Source organism: Lonchura striata, chromosome 6, assembly GCF_046129695.1.
Source record: "Lonchura striata isolate bLonStr1 chromosome 6, bLonStr1.mat, whole genome shotgun sequence".
Classification (NCBI taxonomy): domain Eukaryota; kingdom Metazoa; phylum Chordata; class Aves; order Passeriformes; family Estrildidae; genus Lonchura; species Lonchura striata.
Window position 1 is genome coordinate 15,546,106 of NC_134608.1, and position 19,338 is coordinate 15,565,443.

Genomic DNA, 19,338 nt, shown 5'->3' on the forward strand with positions numbered 1-19,338 from the left:
AATCAGTTCAGATCTCTTCTTGCATTTATTGATAGTAATTTGCCTTTAGAGATCTCTTTCTTTATAAACAACCTACTTAACTCCCTATTACAAATTAGATAATTTTATTGAAAAAAAATCTGACTTTAATGTGCTTAATTAACATATATGCTGTGCAAAAGTGATTTGAAGAATATTGTGTAACAAATCAGACTTTCTTTATGAAAAAAATAGATATACTTGCTATTTCTCCCATTTATCAAACATTCCTCTCATTATAGAGTGAACCACGATAGAGAAGGATAAGGCAGGATGCCATATTCTTCTCTGTGATATTACAACATGTCCTTGAAGTTCTACAACGATGAATTATATAAAGAGTTTTGAAGGTGACAACATACTAGTATGGTGTGGTATAAATTCTGCACAATACTACATAAACAAGCTGTTTCTAAGACATGGTCAGTGTCATGCTAATACAGTAGAATATCTCATTGCTTTTCTTATGCTTTTATTTTACCTTTTTTTCCTGTTTCTTTTTGTTTTCAAATCCCTTGACCTAAAATCTCCAATGTCCACATCATTCATACATTAAACTTGCTAATGCTGTTATTTCATCATTATACACTTCAATAATGCATTGGACACCCTGCAAATTATTTGCTTGTTCCTAACAATTTCTTGTCCTAACATTATATCTGCACTTCAACATTTTTTGTCCATAGTGATGCAATGTAACTTTCTAAGAAAGAGCAGACAGAAAATAACTGTCAACTAAGGTTTAAACCTTAATCTTCCTTCTGATTAAAAATTCATTGATATCATAGTACTTTCACAAACTGAGACAGATATTGACTACCATATTTTATGGATGTCTAATGCATGTATGTTAGCAGAACTCTCAATAACTGACTTCTCTTCATGAAAGTATTTCAAAATATTCTTTACAGCCCTAGAATTTACTCTTAAACATCCACAAGCTTTACAATAAAACAGATCAGGTACCCTGAATCTTAGAGACTGACTGAACAAGCAAATTCTAAAGAGACACCAGTACAATTTGAAGTGAATGGAAATCCTGAAGATTAAATGTGAGCAGGAGAAAAGTACTGGGAAACAAAATGCTGCGTGAAGAAGCAGTTCCTATGGAAACCCATGGAACAGCAGCATGTAGATGATGGCTTTCATTTGCTAGGACAAATTAAGAAGACAGTCTTTCTGTACCCTTTATCATCCAAAACTCCTATGCAAAGATTGGAGTGATCTTGTTAAAAATTCTCATTCTTTGTAAAGTGGGATAAAGTTAACTCTCATCTTAGCCTTAATGTCACCAGTGACACTGATGACACTATGTAACCTGGATAAACGTGGGTGTCAAATGTACCTTTCTAGGAACTCCTTTGTTAGTCAGCCCACGACTGATCTATCATTAAATTTAAGTGCTCATAGCTCCTTTGTTATCTGGAACAGCTTGACAGAATCTCTGTATTCTGTGTGCACTGTCTGTATAGAATCTTGCATATAGGCTAACATGTCCATGGAGACATGACTGCTGGAAATTAAAACCATTTCCGTTTGGTGCTGTGTTAACTCTGCTGTGTCTCTATTCATTCAAAAGCATACAATTTGAATTAATATTGTAGTGGCTTCGTGTGGTAAAGAGGTGAACCAATCCCTTAATTCTATTAATGGCACCAGAGAATATTTAAAAAATAAGAGACATATGCACTTTTACTGGTAGATTTTATTTAAATTTCTTAAATTACACTGGTGCTTAAGATGGGCTTAGTGGTTACTATGGTATTGCAATTCCAGAGGCTGTTGAGTGATTCAGACCACAAACTACTGAGAGCTGCCAATTTACAGTCAATGGGAGAAGCAGTCATCATGCCTCCAGTAGGCATCTATGGCAGATGGTCTGAATACAACCCCTATTCTTCACCACTGACTGCATAAAAACATAAGCTGGCTGCTTTGGATAGCAGGAAATATGAATCACTTCATCAGCCTCTGAAAGAGAGACATCATAAAAGACATTTATATCCACATTAGATGCTGTTGTGTAAGGTATGAATACATCCCAAAGTGAATACAGCATATGGGAGCAGCGCTAGGAGGAAAACCCAGGCAAACACCATTTCATCTCTATGAGGTAAAGTAATGTAAGAGAGTTTTGCTTACTGGGTCTCTCAGGCAATTGACTCAATATGAAGCACAAGTGTAAATCAGTTAAACCCCACTGCCAAAATTGACATGGCCTGTTTGCATTCTCAAATGAAACATTCAGGAAGGACTAGACAAGGGGATTGTTGTTCTTTGGGGTAGCCACAGGACTGAACTATAGGAGTAATGCAGAATAATTGCTTTATTCTGTAACACAGGAAAAATCAGTTCCAGCCAAAAAAAACAATGTACATGGTATCAAGGTGCCTCACTGCAGCCATAAGACAGAAAGAAGTTGGTTATTTGATGGTATTGACTGGGACTGAAAAAAGTAAGTTTGAGTTTAATAATAATTAACAACAAAAAAGATTACAAACTTGTGCTTTTTAACTTAAATAGATTTTAAAAAACAACCCTTAAGCATCAAAATTTAAAAAAACCCATGTGTTATTCTTCCCTTTCCAACTTCTTCCTCTAACACTGATGGCATAAGGGTTGTTTTCAGAGCTATCCTACTGTCATATTATTTCATTTGTCATATTGTCAGTATTACTTCCTCTGTCAACTGGCAGTCATTTACTTACTATGAATAATGTACCAGTACTAAAAGAAAATTAATCCACAGTAAGCTACACGAAGCTTTGACCATCATGGGAAGGGAAAGAGTGAAAAGAGTTGTGATGCTGGGAGCATTATGAGGGATCTATGTAATAAACACCTCACCTGGACCTTATGAAGTGCTGTTATGCTGGTCCCCTATAATTTTAAGTTTCAAATATAAGTTCCTAACGTATCATTGTTACCTCATTGTAAACAATGAGAGCTCATTACCTGTGATCACATTTGAGGGACTTCAGCAAATTTCTGTGGGACAAGCTTGTGATGCCAAACTGTGCCTTCTTAGAGGCAGTTTTCACAAGCCTGTATCTGATTTCCTCATATTTTCCAATGGTAGCTTGACTCCACAGAATGAAAGCAGCAGGAATATTGTCAATGGATTCTTTGCTGGAAAACTACAGGTCAAAAGAAAATGGCTTTCAGGAAGTGGAGACAAGCTTACTGCCAGAAAGTAAGTTCCGACCATGATGAACTAGCAGCCCTTCCCACACAACAGGTGATAGGGTTTGAGGCTAGGATATGAAGACAAGGCAGCACCAGGGGCAGCTGCCCCAATAGGACACGATACAAAACTCAACAGACTCAACCCTTATGGGTCCTTTCCAACTCAAGATATATTCTGTGATATTCAATACATCATCAGTGATGCACAGGTCATTATCATTATGAAAAACTTGGATTCCAAATATAGTTTCTTAAATTTTAATGTAGGAGCCTAAATCTATGCATCAATGCATACAAATGCAACTTGATTTGGATTTTAAAGTTCTTGCTTCCCTAGACATTGCTGGTACTTTCTGTAACCATGTTGGACTCAGTTCTTCAGCCTCTGCCCCACTCCCACTCTGGGCCAAGACAGGATCAATATGAGAATTACATCAGAATTTCCTGTACCTGCACCAACAGCAGCAGATTCATGTCTGGTAAGGGTGACTTTAACTTGAGTGCTTGCAGTAACTCCAGTATAACACAGCGTGTCAAATAGAATTTGTCCCTTTCCTGCCACAAAAAAACACAGAATTATGAATTTGCTGACAGCTACTAGTAAACCATAAAAATACTTTTTATCTAAGTTTGAAAAGTACCAGTTTCTGCTGTTTAAAAAAAAAAAAAAAGCGAACATCACTCATAATTCATATAATTCTACAGACTTAATGAACAGACATCAATGAAGGTGATTTTTCTTTGCTGTTTTATCAGACATTATATTCAAGATTTAGTATTTCACACATGAAATACAGACAGATTTTATAAAATAGTTATAAAACCCAGGTATGCAAACACAGCTTCCATTAAGTAGTCCCATGAAAAGAGGAAAGCAGTAAGAAATAACACAGAAGAACAAAACTGGCATAGTATTTAGCATTATTCTTTCACTGAAGCTGCCAAAACCAGTCTCTATTTCACCATACTCTTTTTCGGTTGTTATTCCCCTTTAAAAAAAAGCATGCCTCCACTACAGCTGCTTGGACCATCTATTTCCACTCATTAGACTTGCAGTACTTTTCCACTTCCACAATAAAAACAGTCTTGGCTACAGCTGCTACAACAGAAACGCTATAAAACATAGGGGGAAATCAGCCAGTGGAGATTAAAACACAAAAGTCTAAGAATAGAGTTGTAGGGCTGAGTCAGCAAGGAGTAGAAGAGATAAGATGGCCTTGTTATACATCTTTGACATTCTCCAACTTTAAGATAAGATAAAAACATGAAACAAATCTATAACCTGCTACTGACCACAGCAACTCAAGAATTTTGATAAGCAGGAGCGCCATGCTCTATTTCAGATAACCATTAGAGATGAAATAAATGGTCTAATAATGAGAGCATATCCAAAGTGTGCTTAAAATCTAAAACCTGGTATCCCCTTCATCTTGTAAATACCATGTACTTGCCTGCTCACTTAAGTTAAATATGTGAAAATTTCTACTCAGGCAGGGCCTCAGTTTCTCCACAAAATCTGTAAAATGGGATTATTTGTCTCTTCTTCAGAGAAGTTTTATGAAATTAATTAGTGAGAGGATTTGAAGGCCACCTCCAGCTGCACACAGGAGGAGCTGAAAGTGAGAGTGAGCTTTTGTTGCAGCAGACCAAGCAGTCACCAGTGTTCCTCTTAAGAGAACTGCTGTTTCCCCACTACCTGTGTGGCATACTAACAAAGCTTGCAGCAGCAGTGCACGTCTCCCACAGCACCCACATATCCCAGAATGAAAAAAGATTTTAAGGATCAGGCTTTGAATTGAGAGAAGGTGCCAAAAAAACAGAATGGTGTGTATTTCATGGAAGTTATGACTCCAGTCTGTGAATCAAGAGACCGTACTCCAAGCTTCTAGTTTCCTCTTCAATTACATGGAGTGTGCAGAAAGATAACACATTTAGATGAGAGAATGGGTCCCAAACTGCAGTCCTTGTCCTTGCCTGACTATACTGCTGCAGTCTAGGCAGCTAAACTTGCAGGAATCTAACACTCCAGAATCAGCTGTATTATGAAACCATTTCCTGAGGGGACAAATATTCAAAAGTCACACATTCCACATGCATGAGTGGTGCTCTGATAAAAAATATACAAAATAAGAATATCCAGGAGAGGTCAGATGGGAACAAATGTCTTCAGTAAGTTATCTCCAATAAGGCCATGAGCAGAAGCAAAAGGAAGAATAAGAACAAGGCAAGCATGTATAATTTCACCAACTATTTTCAGCTCAGGGAACTTCTAAGCTCAATGTGGTTTCTGTATAATTCAAAACTCTCAATGTATTTCTCTTCCACGTAACTGTCAATTGACCTTTGGGACTCATGCCAACCTTTAGCACTAATGGTGCTTGGTAAAGAGCCACACACTGTTGTGAAGAATCATTTCCCTTTACTTGCTTTGCCTAGTTCCTATAAACTTAGTATGTTCTTTACACTGGAAAGGAATGAAATTACCTAGTCCTATCTGGATCACTTGGGACCTTGCAGACCTCCCTCATATTCCCATCAATTGCTGCTCTTTCAGATCAAAGAGCTCTGACTTAGTTGCTCTGTATGTGGAACTCCAACTGTTTGATCATTCTTGCTATCATTACCTGAACTTCCTCTCACACTACAATATTCTGAGTGGGAACGAAGAAACAGAATGGTGTATAAGACCCACGGTGTAAACAAATTCTGATTACTTGTTAGAATTTCCCAGGGAGAGTGTCCCTTCCCACCATCATATGCCTTCCCAGACTTGTGACACAGACACTATGCAGTGCCACACTCAAGTCAGTTGACATTTACATCCCTCCAAAGAGTGGACACAAGTTCCTATCAGTAACCCAGTCCAGCAGCCTACACATACTGAAAAAGAAGGAAAACATAATTGTTTCAAAAGCATTCAACTATTTTACATACCAACATCTAAGCTATACAAGATATAACTGGGCATAATCTAGTGCTCTGTCAGAACACTAGAAAGGAAGCATAAGCTTCATGAATCCCAGCTTTCTTGGCTTTAGGGATAATACAACACCTAATTGCCTCTTTCTCAAAGAAGTCTCCCATCTCACGGTCTAAACTCTTAACATTTGTAATCACATGTGATGAAGAAAGATTGAGCACCATCAGGCAAAATGGTTTTTTGACATCAGATCTCTTGCTTCCTGCACTGTACATCAGGAGCGATGACATATAAGTCAATGGCCCAGAGTATCCTTCCTACCCAAGTCTACTTATTCCTATCATCCTGCTGGTGATAAATATGTATAAACTTTATATTCAGCCACAAAGCCATTGTTCCTTGAGAGTAACACCCAGGGGAGCCACAAGTATAAATCTACCAGACAGATACCAGAAGTGTCAAGAATACTCTACTTCAGCCACTACTCAGCCAAATTAACTCTCTCAAATGTCTGTGCATCCCTATAGAAAATGACTTTGCAAGCTTCAAATTGTGACTAACCACATGTCAATATGGAGAACATGAAGCTACTGAAGTTCCAGTAGTATGTCAGGGTCCAAACTTATTACTAAGAGTCAATTTGGACCTTTACTTGCTATACCCCAAGTAAGCCAGTATAAAGCAAAAATCTTTATTTTATCACTGCTGCTACTACAGTAATTAAAAATACTGAAGATCTGCCTCTTAATATTCCTTAAAAGATTCAATAGCAAAATCATGTGGCATTCTGCATTTACTTAGTAAGGGACAACAGAACACCACAAAAGGCTAAGTTTAGGTTCAAGCTTCTGCAGCTATAAGAGATAAGAAAGCCAGAAAGTGTCCATTTAGGACCTTAAGACACTTGAAAGGAAAACTAAAGATAGGAAGATTACAATCCACAGAAGACATGGCAATCTCAACTAAGAGTTCCAAAGGCACTGAAAAAAAAACAAATTCCTGACCTGGAACAGAAAGGAATTAGGAATCAGACAAGGAAATATCAGACTGACGTTGAGTCTTTAGGCTCCAAGACAAGAGAAACTCAAAAATTCCTGCCACAGGGTATTAGGAAAATGCTGGAGTAAAAAAAAATTTGGAGTGGTTGTACAGCACTGACCTCTACAAAGTGCATGTCAGAGTAGCTTGCACTTTGAAAAGACAAGAATCCTCCACAGCTTAGCTGAAAGTTGGTATTTTGTTCCAGTCAGCACACTCAAAATTGCAAAACAAGCCATTACATTTGAATAGTTTCAATGCTTACAATCATATTCCTTCTAGAATTCACTTCTATGTGTTGCTGTACCACATCACTCTTATTTACCTACAGTGACTTCCACTGCAGAGAAGCATCATAACTGATTTGGTGTTTTTTCTAACAACAGGCATTAATTTGACACTTCTAAGGCAAAACTATGGTAAGCTTTCAGAAATAGCAAAGATAATGCAGTGTGGAGTTCCACTAAATTAACTATTTTGTGGCTATACAATGCAGAACATTCACTAATGCTTCCATTTCTGGGTCATCAGGTTGCATTAAACTAAATCAAGAAGATTGTAATCCAAGCTTCCAGTGTGCAATTAAGTACTCACTACATTAACAGAACAATCAACCACAAAGCATGCAAGAAACAAGTGTGGGTTTTCTAATACCATGGTTTTAACTGCATTTTTCTGGAACTGAAGAGCCTGAGAAAAGTAAAAAATTTCCTGTAGTTCACCATTTGCTTTAGCAGATACATGAAACACTCTGATAAGACTACAAATGCAAGAGGGGTATCTTTGCCTTAGTTTTAAATGCGGCTTTTCTGTCTCAATGAAAAAAAAAAAACACTATTAGACTTCAAGTTAACATTTTACTCACTTTGCCTTGCCCAAAGCCTTAACTATAGATACAATTCAAAATCATTCCAAAAGCTAGGCAATCTCTTCTGTATTCGGGATTATTCCATTGTATAAACTCTTTCAAATTAGACAAAAAGCTAGTACTTGCTTGCTGTCATTAAACATAGTTAATTAATTTCTATTTAATGCTTCAAACCATTACATTTTTGTTAAAATGTTTCTTATTGTCTTGTGGTGCAGTTTTTCCACAACAGTGTCATTGCTTTTATCATTTCTTCTTCACTGTTTGTACAGTGATATTTTAAGTCTTAACAAGACTCAAAGAATGCATGTTCCAGTTGTACATTATCAAAATAGAAAATCACGTAACTACTTATGACAGAATGTTTCCTGAGGATTAATTACTGTTCTGACAAATGTAGCAAGGATGGAAAACTGTGCACTTAATGGCTAAAGCAACGTTTTTGCTCAGTACCTTGACAATCTACATAATGGAGTATATATGACCATGGGTTCAATTGCTTTTTTGTTGTTAAACTTCTTACCGATAGCTACAAAAATGAACCCAAGTAACAACTGTTACTTGTACACCATAGCTTTCATCCAGGAATCTTTAAGATTTTTTAAAAGTGTACATATACTGTTCCCTTTTTTCACAGCAACAGCCAAAGGAAAATACCCAATACAGAATGAACAGGATTCTAAGATGGAAAGCTCCTAACATGGAGTCTTCCATTTTAGTTAGTTGTCTACTGACTCCCCTCCCAGCTGTGCTCTCAAAAGGCACTATCAGGAATATTTAAGTTTTTACTCACAAGTGTGAGTGGCTAAACTTGTGCACTAGGAAAGATATGACTGTAAAGACATTTTAAGTGATGCATGAATACCAGGTATCTTCTCAATATGAGAAAAAAATGTCCAAGTCCCAAAATCGCATGAAAATACTTTTCTGAAAATACTTTTCTGAGCAACATCTGCAGCAGGTTCCCATCATCTGCGTCTTTACTGTGAATGTAAAACTCAACATTATTAAAAGGCACTGAACCATGATCACTACTTGATTAACCAAACTATGTTAAAACTGTTAACATGCCTGAAAATTGATACTGATTCCATCTTTACTTCCAAACTACTTGTGGTAAGTACGACTTTGTCCTGTTTTTCACCTGTCCCTAAAGGAAGAGACAATGGCACTGTTACCTTTGTGAAGGCTCGGTAGCACAAACCACATAGTTCCACCAGATAGGCCAGAGTGAAGACAGCATTCTGAATTACAAAACTCAGTAATTTTGAAAAAGGTTCCAGAAGACTCTGCAATGACATGTGTTACAGAAATCAATAACTCGTTGCCCAAAAAAGCAAAGAAGCATTCCAACTCTGAAACGCCTGAATAGAACAGCATTATTTTTAGCTCAGAGGTTCTCTGCCTGGGATTCACACTGTTTTGGTCAAACATCTGTATCATATGCCTTCATGCTTCTGTCAGAAGTTAGAAACAAAAAGTTAGAAAACAGTTTCACTTGTGACACAGTGTTTATAAGAGATTCTGTATAGTTTATGCAGGAAAATCTCACTGACTTCAGTGGAATTGTACTGAAAAAGGTCTAAGGAAGCTCATTACTCTTTCTTTTAAAGAAAATAATAGAGGAGGGGAAAAAAAAAGAGAACATCAAATCTTTAAGAAGACATACATTCACACCCACACAAGAATGTAATTCTACCCCCACTTTACTGTAACCTAGATTCCAAAGCTCTTATCATTCTCCAAACAGTATGGGAGTGCACAATTTTATGCTTACATATAATACTCTCCTAGCCAGGGGATATGAACACATTCATACAATTGCACAGGCTGACTATATCTGAGGCAATAGAATTTTGTCTTCTTGGAACTTACCCTGGTGGCACTAGTGGTAGGTATCTTCAACAAGCAAATCATGATTCTTAAACTAGAGTCTAAAGAACACTGAACATATTTGAAGGCAAAAAAGAAAAAGAAAATAAGTTAGTGTCTTTCTGTGTACATATCTTGCTTATAGTGGTAGCAGCTAGGAATAACTTACAAGTGAAGTCTGAAAAATTATCCCTGATGATTGATCTTTAATTACTTTCTCTAAACTAGCTTATTCTTGAACACAATCATACACCTTCAGTGAGATATAGGTGCATACCATCAACGTTATTTTATATGTCTGTGCTTGTTCTGGACTATATTTTCCCTCACATATTAAGACATCTCATAACATGTAACATTGGAATATGCCATGTCAGTAGCTGTTTCCTTAAGTTGTTTCTTAGAATGTAATGTTTATTTCAAATAAATCACACAGGTTACAGCACTGAATGGACTTTTCAGGATCAATCCACTGTCTTGCCTCACCCCTGCTGTAAACATCTAGAATATCAGTGTCCCCTACAACCCTAAAGAAAAGAACAGGAGATTGAAAGTTCAGGAGCAAGCAATTGCTTTTCTTGTATCAGTAATAATACCTTCCATGAATAGAAGGGAAATCAGAGTAAACCCTCCACCTAAAGGTTCTGTGAATGGTGGATATGCAGTTGGAACCAAGATCTACTTAATTTCTTTTTATTTATTTCAGTTACATAAGATGCAGCAGACTGGGGTAGCTAGTACACAAAGGGAATGATTATTGCCTGCTTGTCTTAGTAAGTGCTGAAGGATAAAGCCACAGTTTACCAAAAACTAAAGATGTTTCAAGATGTGACTATTGCATAATAGTGCCAAGGAATTTGATATCATTCATGTAGCCAGGTGGTGACAACCAATTTAAAAGACAATGTTATCAGTAACAGATTTAGATTTTGGATCCCTCAGCCCATATAGAACAACACTGCTTTGTATAGAAGAAATTACCACTGAGTTCATTCACACCACAGGAAACAGATTAAGTGCATCAGAATTCCATTTGTTTTACTGGAGTTTACTGGAAAGACTCAGAAGTTTTTACTGCAGGAGATAAGATCCCGCTGTATGTCTTCTGAGCTCTGATAAATCAGAGCCCAGAGTTTCTGTATTCAGTTTCTGTAACAATATTCTATTACAATCAGAACTACAACCTGGTCAGCCAAAGAGGCTATGCCCAAGTCCCAGCAGTCTCAGCTCTCTCTGCCTTGTCTGACTACTGTGTACTTTTGGCAAATTAATTAGGTGGTGCTGCTCTTCTTAAGAGTTTTACGTAGCTTCAACAATTAAAACCAGATTAATTTTTATTGTCTAAATACTGCCTCTCTCAAATGCAATATTTTAATCTAACAGAGACAGGGCATAGAAAATGCATAGGAGAAAGAAGTGAAAAGTACTCTGGTCAGAGTTGCTGTTGTTACCCACAGAAAACATAATTAAAGGGATGGATCAGAGATACAATAAATCCAGTCCTCTGGAAACATCAGCTGAATCATTAGGAAACATTCACAATAAACCATTCTGATTGGTTATCCACACTTTCTCCACAGTTTCAGTACATCCTGACCAATAGCTTGTCTCAAATGTCCACACATCATACCTTAAGAGGCAAAACACACGGGAGTTTAGTAAGGAAGGTCTGAAACTGATTACTAATTGTGGTCCAGAGGTTGCTGGGGGAATCCATCGGCAAGGCTTCCATAAAGGCAGCAATGTTTTCCAAACAGCGGAGCATCGCACCCCCTGCTGGCAAATTCTTTTTGTTGTTTAAACCCTGGGAAACAAAACGAGAACTGTGAACAATCATGCACATGCAGAAATGGTCCCTGACACAGTATTTGGAAGTGCTGAGATTAATTTGAAACCAGATACTGCATACTTTTTATATTATGTTAATGATAGTGTTGTGCTGGGAATTTGAGCTGTGTATGTGAAAGTTAGTCCAGCAGTTCCTAAAGTACTGACCAAAAGATTTTGAGCCAAAATGTTAAAAGCAGGGTCCTAACTCATAATCTGCTTAGACTGGCATGGCAGTAGAAAAGGCAAAACTCAAATTATTCAGCAGCAGATTTTTCGTGTTTTCCTTTAGACACTTTTAAAGAAGATATGTTCATTCACGTTCCGTAGACCATGTATGCTTTTGTGGCTTGTGTCCTGAAAAGACATGAGTAAAGTCTTTAGTTTTAAAGTGGTGCCAACATCTTGTATGAGGCAATTGTCATGTTCTTGCAAGGGCAGGATACATGCAAGTGACTAGCTCTAGTAGGAGGAAAAAATGATACAGTAGAAATATGCCAGCTGCATAGAATAGAGTCAGTGAAAGACAGGCAATAGATTTTTGGAATACTTAAGAGAAACTGTCATCAGATAAAATGAAGAGGGAGAACTGAGAAGCATGAGTAGAAATATTCCTGAAAACAAAAAGCAGTGGTTGGGGAAGGAATGGGATACACTGCCAGTGGTGAGGACAGTCTTACTACTTCGAGGAAGGACAAAAAAAAAAATTCAGTGTTTTTGATGAAGCAAGTTTGAATTCAAATGAGGAGAAATGACCCTGATAATGCTAATAAAATTAGCATCACTAACACAGCCAATTTTCAGCATACCTCTAACAGCTGACTCAGAGCAGCAATGGAACTCAGCTCACTGAAGTCCATCAGAGATGTAGCTAAGGTCCGTAAAAAGCTTCCATCTGAAATTGGAATGACATTTTTGTACTGGCTATTCATACAGAGGAAACTGAGGGTCAGAAATGCACCCAGGTATTGCACATTACCTTTAATAATGCTCTGGAAGAGCTGAGGGAAGATGCCATTGGGAGCCAGCTGATGGAACACACAACGGAGGAACTGCTTGGCCACACCTGCAGCATTTCCAGGGATCATCATGCTGAAAATGAAGGGAAAAGGAAAGAAGACAAAAATTCCATTGCAGATTAAACACTTGTCATTGCTGACTACATGGAGAAAATAAAAATGATGCTATTCTTTTTAATTATGGAATTGTTCAGTTATGAGTGAGACACTCAAAACTAGAACTGTCCTGATCCTGAGAAAAAGTACAGCAAGTTGATTTTATGACTTGAGCTCAAATATGAATAGATAAAAAAATTACATGCACATACATAAAGTATTCTCTCAATAAATACCCGTATCCACATAGTTTTATTTGTGAGTCCTGTGAAAATGAAATATAATCCTGCTCTCACCTTGTGTACTTCAGTGACACAGAATAAGGTTTCTGGCTTTTCACAAAACACATGAACAACAGGTAAACAAAAACAATATAATATTCATTTGCCTCTTGCAGTTTCCTTCAAAAGATGAAGTACTCTAATCATTCATAAATGAATGGTTTAATTTTAAAAGCCAAAGTATTATCTATTTACTCATAAATTGTACATGCTTTACAGCTTCACAAAATGAATTTATTCTATTCAGTATCTGATTTACATAATGAGGCATCACTAGCAAGGATTCTCCATGGCCAAGGAGGATTCACTTGACTGAATTAATGGAGATAGTTTATCAAGACAAATACTGAACACAGAACCAATTAGAAAAAGCTGCACTGAAATTGTGAAGACCAAACAGCATCTGAATCTGATTTTTTCCAGGTTTAACACATATGAATATGAGCTCCTGTTAATCTCCAGAAAATACAGGATATTTGAAATAAATGTAAAGTTTTTTCCTTTTACTCATAAATATTTTTTAGAAGTTAAATTTAGTTGATTTTAGGGTCAGGGAAGATGATGCTTTAGACCGATTGTTTCACTTTTGTCAAGATATCCTTTGCTACCATACCTTTCTGCTTGATTAGAAAAACTGGTACTTGATGCCAACCTGGAATAAAAATAAAAAAGAAATTGAAACTCATATGCTTTTTGTGTGTGTGTGTTTCATTTTTAATTAAGCCAATAAAGTACCATCTTAAATAAATAACACACACAAATTTTAGAGAACATTTAAAATGTTAACATAAATATCTTCTGAGGAGCACCTAAATTCAGAAAAATCATGTTTCCATGACATAAACTCTATTCAGTCTTGCAGTCTCACTAATGCTCAACTGCTCTAAAGACAAATTTTGCCTCTCTCTACTACCACAAAGATAATGAAGTAATGTTTTTGCCCTACAGCATATCATGGTTAACTAATTTTTTTAGAGAGAAAAAGTTTGCCAAAAGCTGCCTACTGATTGAATAGTTCTGATTAATGCAGCAACACAGACTAAGGAAAAAGTCTTTGCTTGGCCCTCTAAATTGAGGCTTCTAGTTTTCAGATATTGGCATTTAAATAACTAGCCTAATTTCCAAACCACTAATTACCTACAAGCTCTTCCAAAGTCAGATGAGAACAACTGTATTCTCAAAAATCAGGTCATTTATTTTAGTACTTAAATATAGACTTTAAAGCCAAATATGGGCATTCAGTGGTGAAAATACTGACAATCTTAAAAGTAAAATCATGCACTTCAAGATGCAGGACACATAAATTAATAGAATCAGGACTTACAATATCAAAGCAAAACACTTTTAATATCAAAAGTCACTAAAAAGCCATACACTGTAAAGCCAATATAAAGATGGACACTGGAAGCATCCCTTATATACAAAATAAAATTCTTATTTTAATCTGCTGCAAATCAGTATTCCACATGGTATAAGTTGATAAGTCTAAGGGAAAAGTTAATAGAGCTACACTATTTTATATCTAATCTTCAATGGCATATTTTTGATTCATGATCCTTTTAGCCTGGATTTAGCTGTTTCTCATCCTTGGTCACCCCCTGATCTGAAGACAGTTTCCTCTTTAGTCAACTAATAAAATCCAAAAAGGACCCTAAGGCAGCTCAGTCAATTTTAATGAATTATGCATGACAAGCTGGGGACACAACATACTTCCAACAATGCAATAATCTCTAACTTGATGGTGCAGGGGACTAAAGGTTATCTTCAGTTGTTCTAGCATAAATCAGAAAATCACATTAGAGTTCCTGACTCCAGTATTGTTAAGAGGAATCCACACTAAAATACAACATATTATTTCTGGTGTGCAAAGCTAATTCTGGGTGAGAAAGGTCTGAGGCCACCCTCAAGCAATACAGGCTTTCATTCTGGAATGACTGTAGCACACATTAAGGCACACAAGGATTTCTGCAGAATTAATCAGACTGATCACATGCCCAATGGACATGACACCTATGTTCAAAGATCTACTGAAGTACAGAAACACAACAATGTAAAATCTTTCTTCTAAAAGAAATCAAAGTCGAATGTTTTTCTCTCCTTTTGAATGTGATAATGCAAGCATGGGGTTTGTGACAAACAAAACACTAGGTTTCCAACTCTGGAAAAACTTCACCTGACATGAACTACAGTAAACACTTGGGAACATCTGAAAATTTTCCAAAATGTACGGTCTGTATATATTTATCATTGCTACTCTAAATATTTTATTGCACAAGTGCCATGAACTCTCATCATTATCTCCACTCTGCAGGCCATAAAGCAGAACAGGAAATGGATGTGTTCAAATATGTACACATTAGGAACAGAAGTTAAGTTTTCCACAGCTCCTCACTAGCTCAAGTCTAAATTTAACTTTCAAACACAGCTTTAATGCTTGGAAAGCTAAATCTCACTGGAAAACAGTTAAATAAGACTCAGCAAGTCAAGAATCTTGATTAAAGAACTAGATCATAAATTTAAATGCAAGTCAGAGTCTTAAAAACACTTCAACCTTTAATTATCAGTTACTTGAACCCAGAAATTTTTCCCTTCTGAAAATCCCAACAGATGGCTATCTGTGTCAGTGGGTACCCAAATAACTTTTGAAAATTTTTCTGTGTGTTGTTTAGGTCCTGAAACACCTTGGACTTCCTAACTCCTTATTTTCCCCTTCTATGCATGAAAGTAGTAGCTCTATTAGTAAGAATAAAAATGCAAAAAGTCTAATTCACTTCCACTTCTGCTGTTAGACGGGTATTGGGAGCTATATTTTGCATATTTTCAAAGTAATTCCTTTGTGGGGAGCCTCTTATTGGATCTAGAATTTGTCAGAAATTGCAACCAGCAGGAACAAGACAGGACATTTACCAGGAATACCCCATGTTGCAATGTCATCTGCTGCTGTAAAACAATCAGCTGTCTCACAAAGAGCTGTCTCACTCTTAAGATGCAGCATTTCCCCCTCAAAACACAGAAAAAAGTAGCCCACTTATCCCTCATCCCTTGATAATTCATCTTCCAAATTATTTACTCTCTGTGGCTGTAGTACTGTTGTATTTACAAGAATCACACAGAATGGGCAGCATCCATCCAGATCTGAAACTCTGCCTCTGCCAGAGTTAATTAGCAGTGACAGCAGGGAACTGCAGCCTTGAAATTAATGGAAATGGAGGACATGAAGAGCTGCTGTGTTCAAATGGAATTGGGAGGTAGTGGAGAAGCAAGGCTGTGGAGGGCCATGCCCCTGCAGAAGCCACAGTCAAGCAATTCGAACTTCAGCCTCCAAAAAGAACATGGAGGAGGAGAGCTGTGCAATGTTTCTGCATGTGTAGTGCTGTCAGAAATTTATTCTGGAACACCCCATCACATCCATCCCATCTCTGAAGCAAGTAGTTGTGGAAGTGGCTGAGACAGCAACCACAATAATTCAATGGTAATGATACATTTTAATTATCCCATGCACACTGGGTAAAAGTAGCAAGAGAAAAATAATGGCAGCAAATGTTCAAGACTGTCTCAGAGATTTTCACACAGCAGCTGGTTTGGAAGCCCTTATAAGGCAATGCAAATTTTCACCTAGCATACAAAATATGGTTGAAAAGCCTGAAGAGTGTCAGGTATGCTGATGAATGATCATACCTAGGAGTCAACACTCCTCCAGAAGCAAAGGTCAGAAAAGCTGACCACATTTCTGCATAACTTCTAAAGCAGGAGCCACATAAAAGTGAAAAAGTGTGTCAAAGCAGCAACAAGGAGAGAGCCAAGAGAATGCAATTCCTGTAAGAAGCACAGAAGCTGTTTATGAGCATTATGCTGGAAATATAGGGCCAAGGTACTGTAGAGTTGTTAAGAAAGACCTCAAGAGAGCAGAAAAAATAAGGTAAGGGAGGTTATTAGAAAAGAGAAGTCTTCTTTCAAAAAGATGAAGTCCTGTCTCAAATGAAAGCAGAAAAGACCATAAAATCTGACAAATGGGGTATAAAAAGCACTAGAAGGCAGAACAAAACAAAACAAAAAAAACCAAAAAAACATTTTAAGGAGCAGCTAGCAGGAGGAATAAAAACTAACAGTAGAATTTTCTTTCTTGCAAGGACCAAGATTAAGAAGCACACCAATTGCTGCACCAGTTGCTGTTCAGGTAACAAACAGGGTAGTAAATAAATAAGGGTAATGTAGAAAATCCGAATTTATTCTTTACATCACTGCTTACAGTGGGACAACCTGAGGAGATTCCTGAGCTGGAACTTCCCTTTGGGAGGGTAAAAGGGGAGAATATCAAAGGAGCTGCCAAAAAGTGAACTGACAGTGGAAGAAGTTACATAAGAAATTTAGAAAATGATGAGTAACAAAGACACAAGACAGAACCAGATGTTATTCACTTGAGAGTTTTAAAATATACACTTTTGTACAGTGAAGTTTACATAAACCGAATTCCAGGCACAAAATCCTTTCAATCTCGTTGGAGAGAGGAAAGTCCTGGATTTACCTTCCTACAGACTGCATGATGTCCAACAGCAGAGGAGCAGCCAAGTCTGGACTGAGGTGAATGAAGGTTGAGAGCACAACTATGGCCAGGCCTAGTGTTTCTTCATCATATTCTTCAAGAACAGCCCCACAGTCATGGCACCTGCAAGGAAGTTTTTAATCCTGATGTTAACAATTTCAAACAAAGCCTTAGTATACATAAATCTGTGTTTAATTATGTCTTTTAAAAGTATTGCTACTTGGTACATTCTATTCCACATTTATTTAGACAGACAATGAAATTGTGATCTTTCTATAATTAGTGACAGTCCATAGTTTTCAAACATTCATAGAATTTCTCACTAGCTACACTGCCTATTTCTTTAGTAACAAATGAAAGACAGCCCCAGGGCAGGCCTTGTTTTGGGTCCTTCCTTGGCAATTGTACTCCAGCTGCCTCACTGTGTCAGTCTGCACTGTCCAAGAGCGATCTGCAGTAGTCTGGCCCCTAGCAAAGTGAGCACAGCCAATTTGTGCAGCTTGGGCTAAGGCCCAGCCACCATAGACACAAACAATGACATTCACAGATGATGTTAGAGATGGAACAATTTCACATTGCCCTTTCTGTCAGTCATGAATTATGAATAACAAATTATACAATTAGAAAACAATGATCTGATTGGTTCCCACAGCAGCTACAGTTACTAAGAAATAAATGAAAAGACTTGTCAGGGGCACAGAACCTTAGATGTCAGAAAAGTCTCCTTTCCCAGGGCAGATTTGCTGCTGAGTCACTTATCCTTCCCTGAAATGCTCAAGACAACTGAAGAAGGTCTGAAAGGGCTCTGAAATGTCTAATTATAAAGGGGATGTCAGATCTGGGAGAGATGAGACGGGCTTTCACAACCTATGAAAAAGGCAAACCAATGTGGGAAACTGGCTTATCTCAGCCCAGTAAGAAGGCTGCCTTAATTTGATCAATCAGTTGCTAATGACTCCAACAGATTGTGAGATTTTAACTTAATGGAATTGAACAGGCAATTTTCTTGCCTTTTTTACTGAACATAAAGAAAATATGCCAACAAAGTCATGGAAGTCAAGCTCAGCTGGTCTGTATGTTAATAGGTACTGCCTGAGCTTTGGTGAAATGGCCAAGGGAAGTGCCACAGACCAGACTAACTTTGGGATGCTTCACTTTGTCACACAATAAGGTCCATTAGCAGTCACAGCCTGCACAATGGCCCTGTCTTTCTCCAGTGACCATCCTTGCATGTCCGTCTGTCCACTGGACTGAGCACACACAGGAACTTGTGGTTTCTCTTCCCAAGTTTTGAACAAATCAATGCATGGCTCCCTGCTGACTGCTTTACTTCTCTATTAAATGAGTACACTTCTGTTTAACATTCCTTTTACATGCATTTTAACCAAACAATAGAGGTTTGCAAAAGCTTTGAGGATCAATGAGTATCAGCATTAAAAATGCTATGTAGATTATATATGATGACACATCAACAGCTACTGATTTCAACAGAAACCCAAAGGAATTTTTAAATGGAATTTATCTTTTCTTCTTTTTATTTTCCCTCAGACAAAAGAGGTTTTTGATGGATCACAAGGAACCCTTGATTAAAAGTAAGATGGAAAGTGCTTCCCCTGACCTCAGTGGACACACAATAACTGAGTCATCATTTCACTTGTGCACAATCATCC

The 19,338-nt window shown here is 37.4% G+C and overlaps 1 protein-coding gene across 7 annotated transcripts in view; it reads right to left on the reverse strand.

Moving 5' to 3' along the window:
- UNC79 (unc-79 subunit of NALCN channel complex) overlaps positions 1-19,338 on the reverse strand; it is a 106,604-nt gene that overhangs the window by 17,418 nt on the left and 69,848 nt on the right. For all 7 annotated transcript variants that reach the window (XM_021541311.2, XM_021541308.2, XM_021541310.2 and 4 more), the window contains 8 exons: positions 17,651-17,791; positions 13,739-13,777; positions 12,709-12,821; positions 12,539-12,624; positions 11,533-11,706; positions 9,906-9,974; positions 9,209-9,319; positions 3,655-3,759 (listed from right to left, as the gene is read on the reverse strand). In XM_021541311.2, the coding sequence (XP_021396986.1) occupies positions 3,655-3,759; positions 9,209-9,319; positions 9,906-9,974; positions 11,533-11,706; positions 12,539-12,624; positions 12,709-12,821; positions 13,739-13,777; positions 17,651-17,791 (838 nt within the window). The remainder of the gene's footprint in view (positions 1-3,654; positions 3,760-9,208; positions 9,320-9,905; positions 9,975-11,532; positions 11,707-12,538; positions 12,625-12,708; positions 12,822-13,738; positions 13,778-17,650; positions 17,792-19,338) is intronic.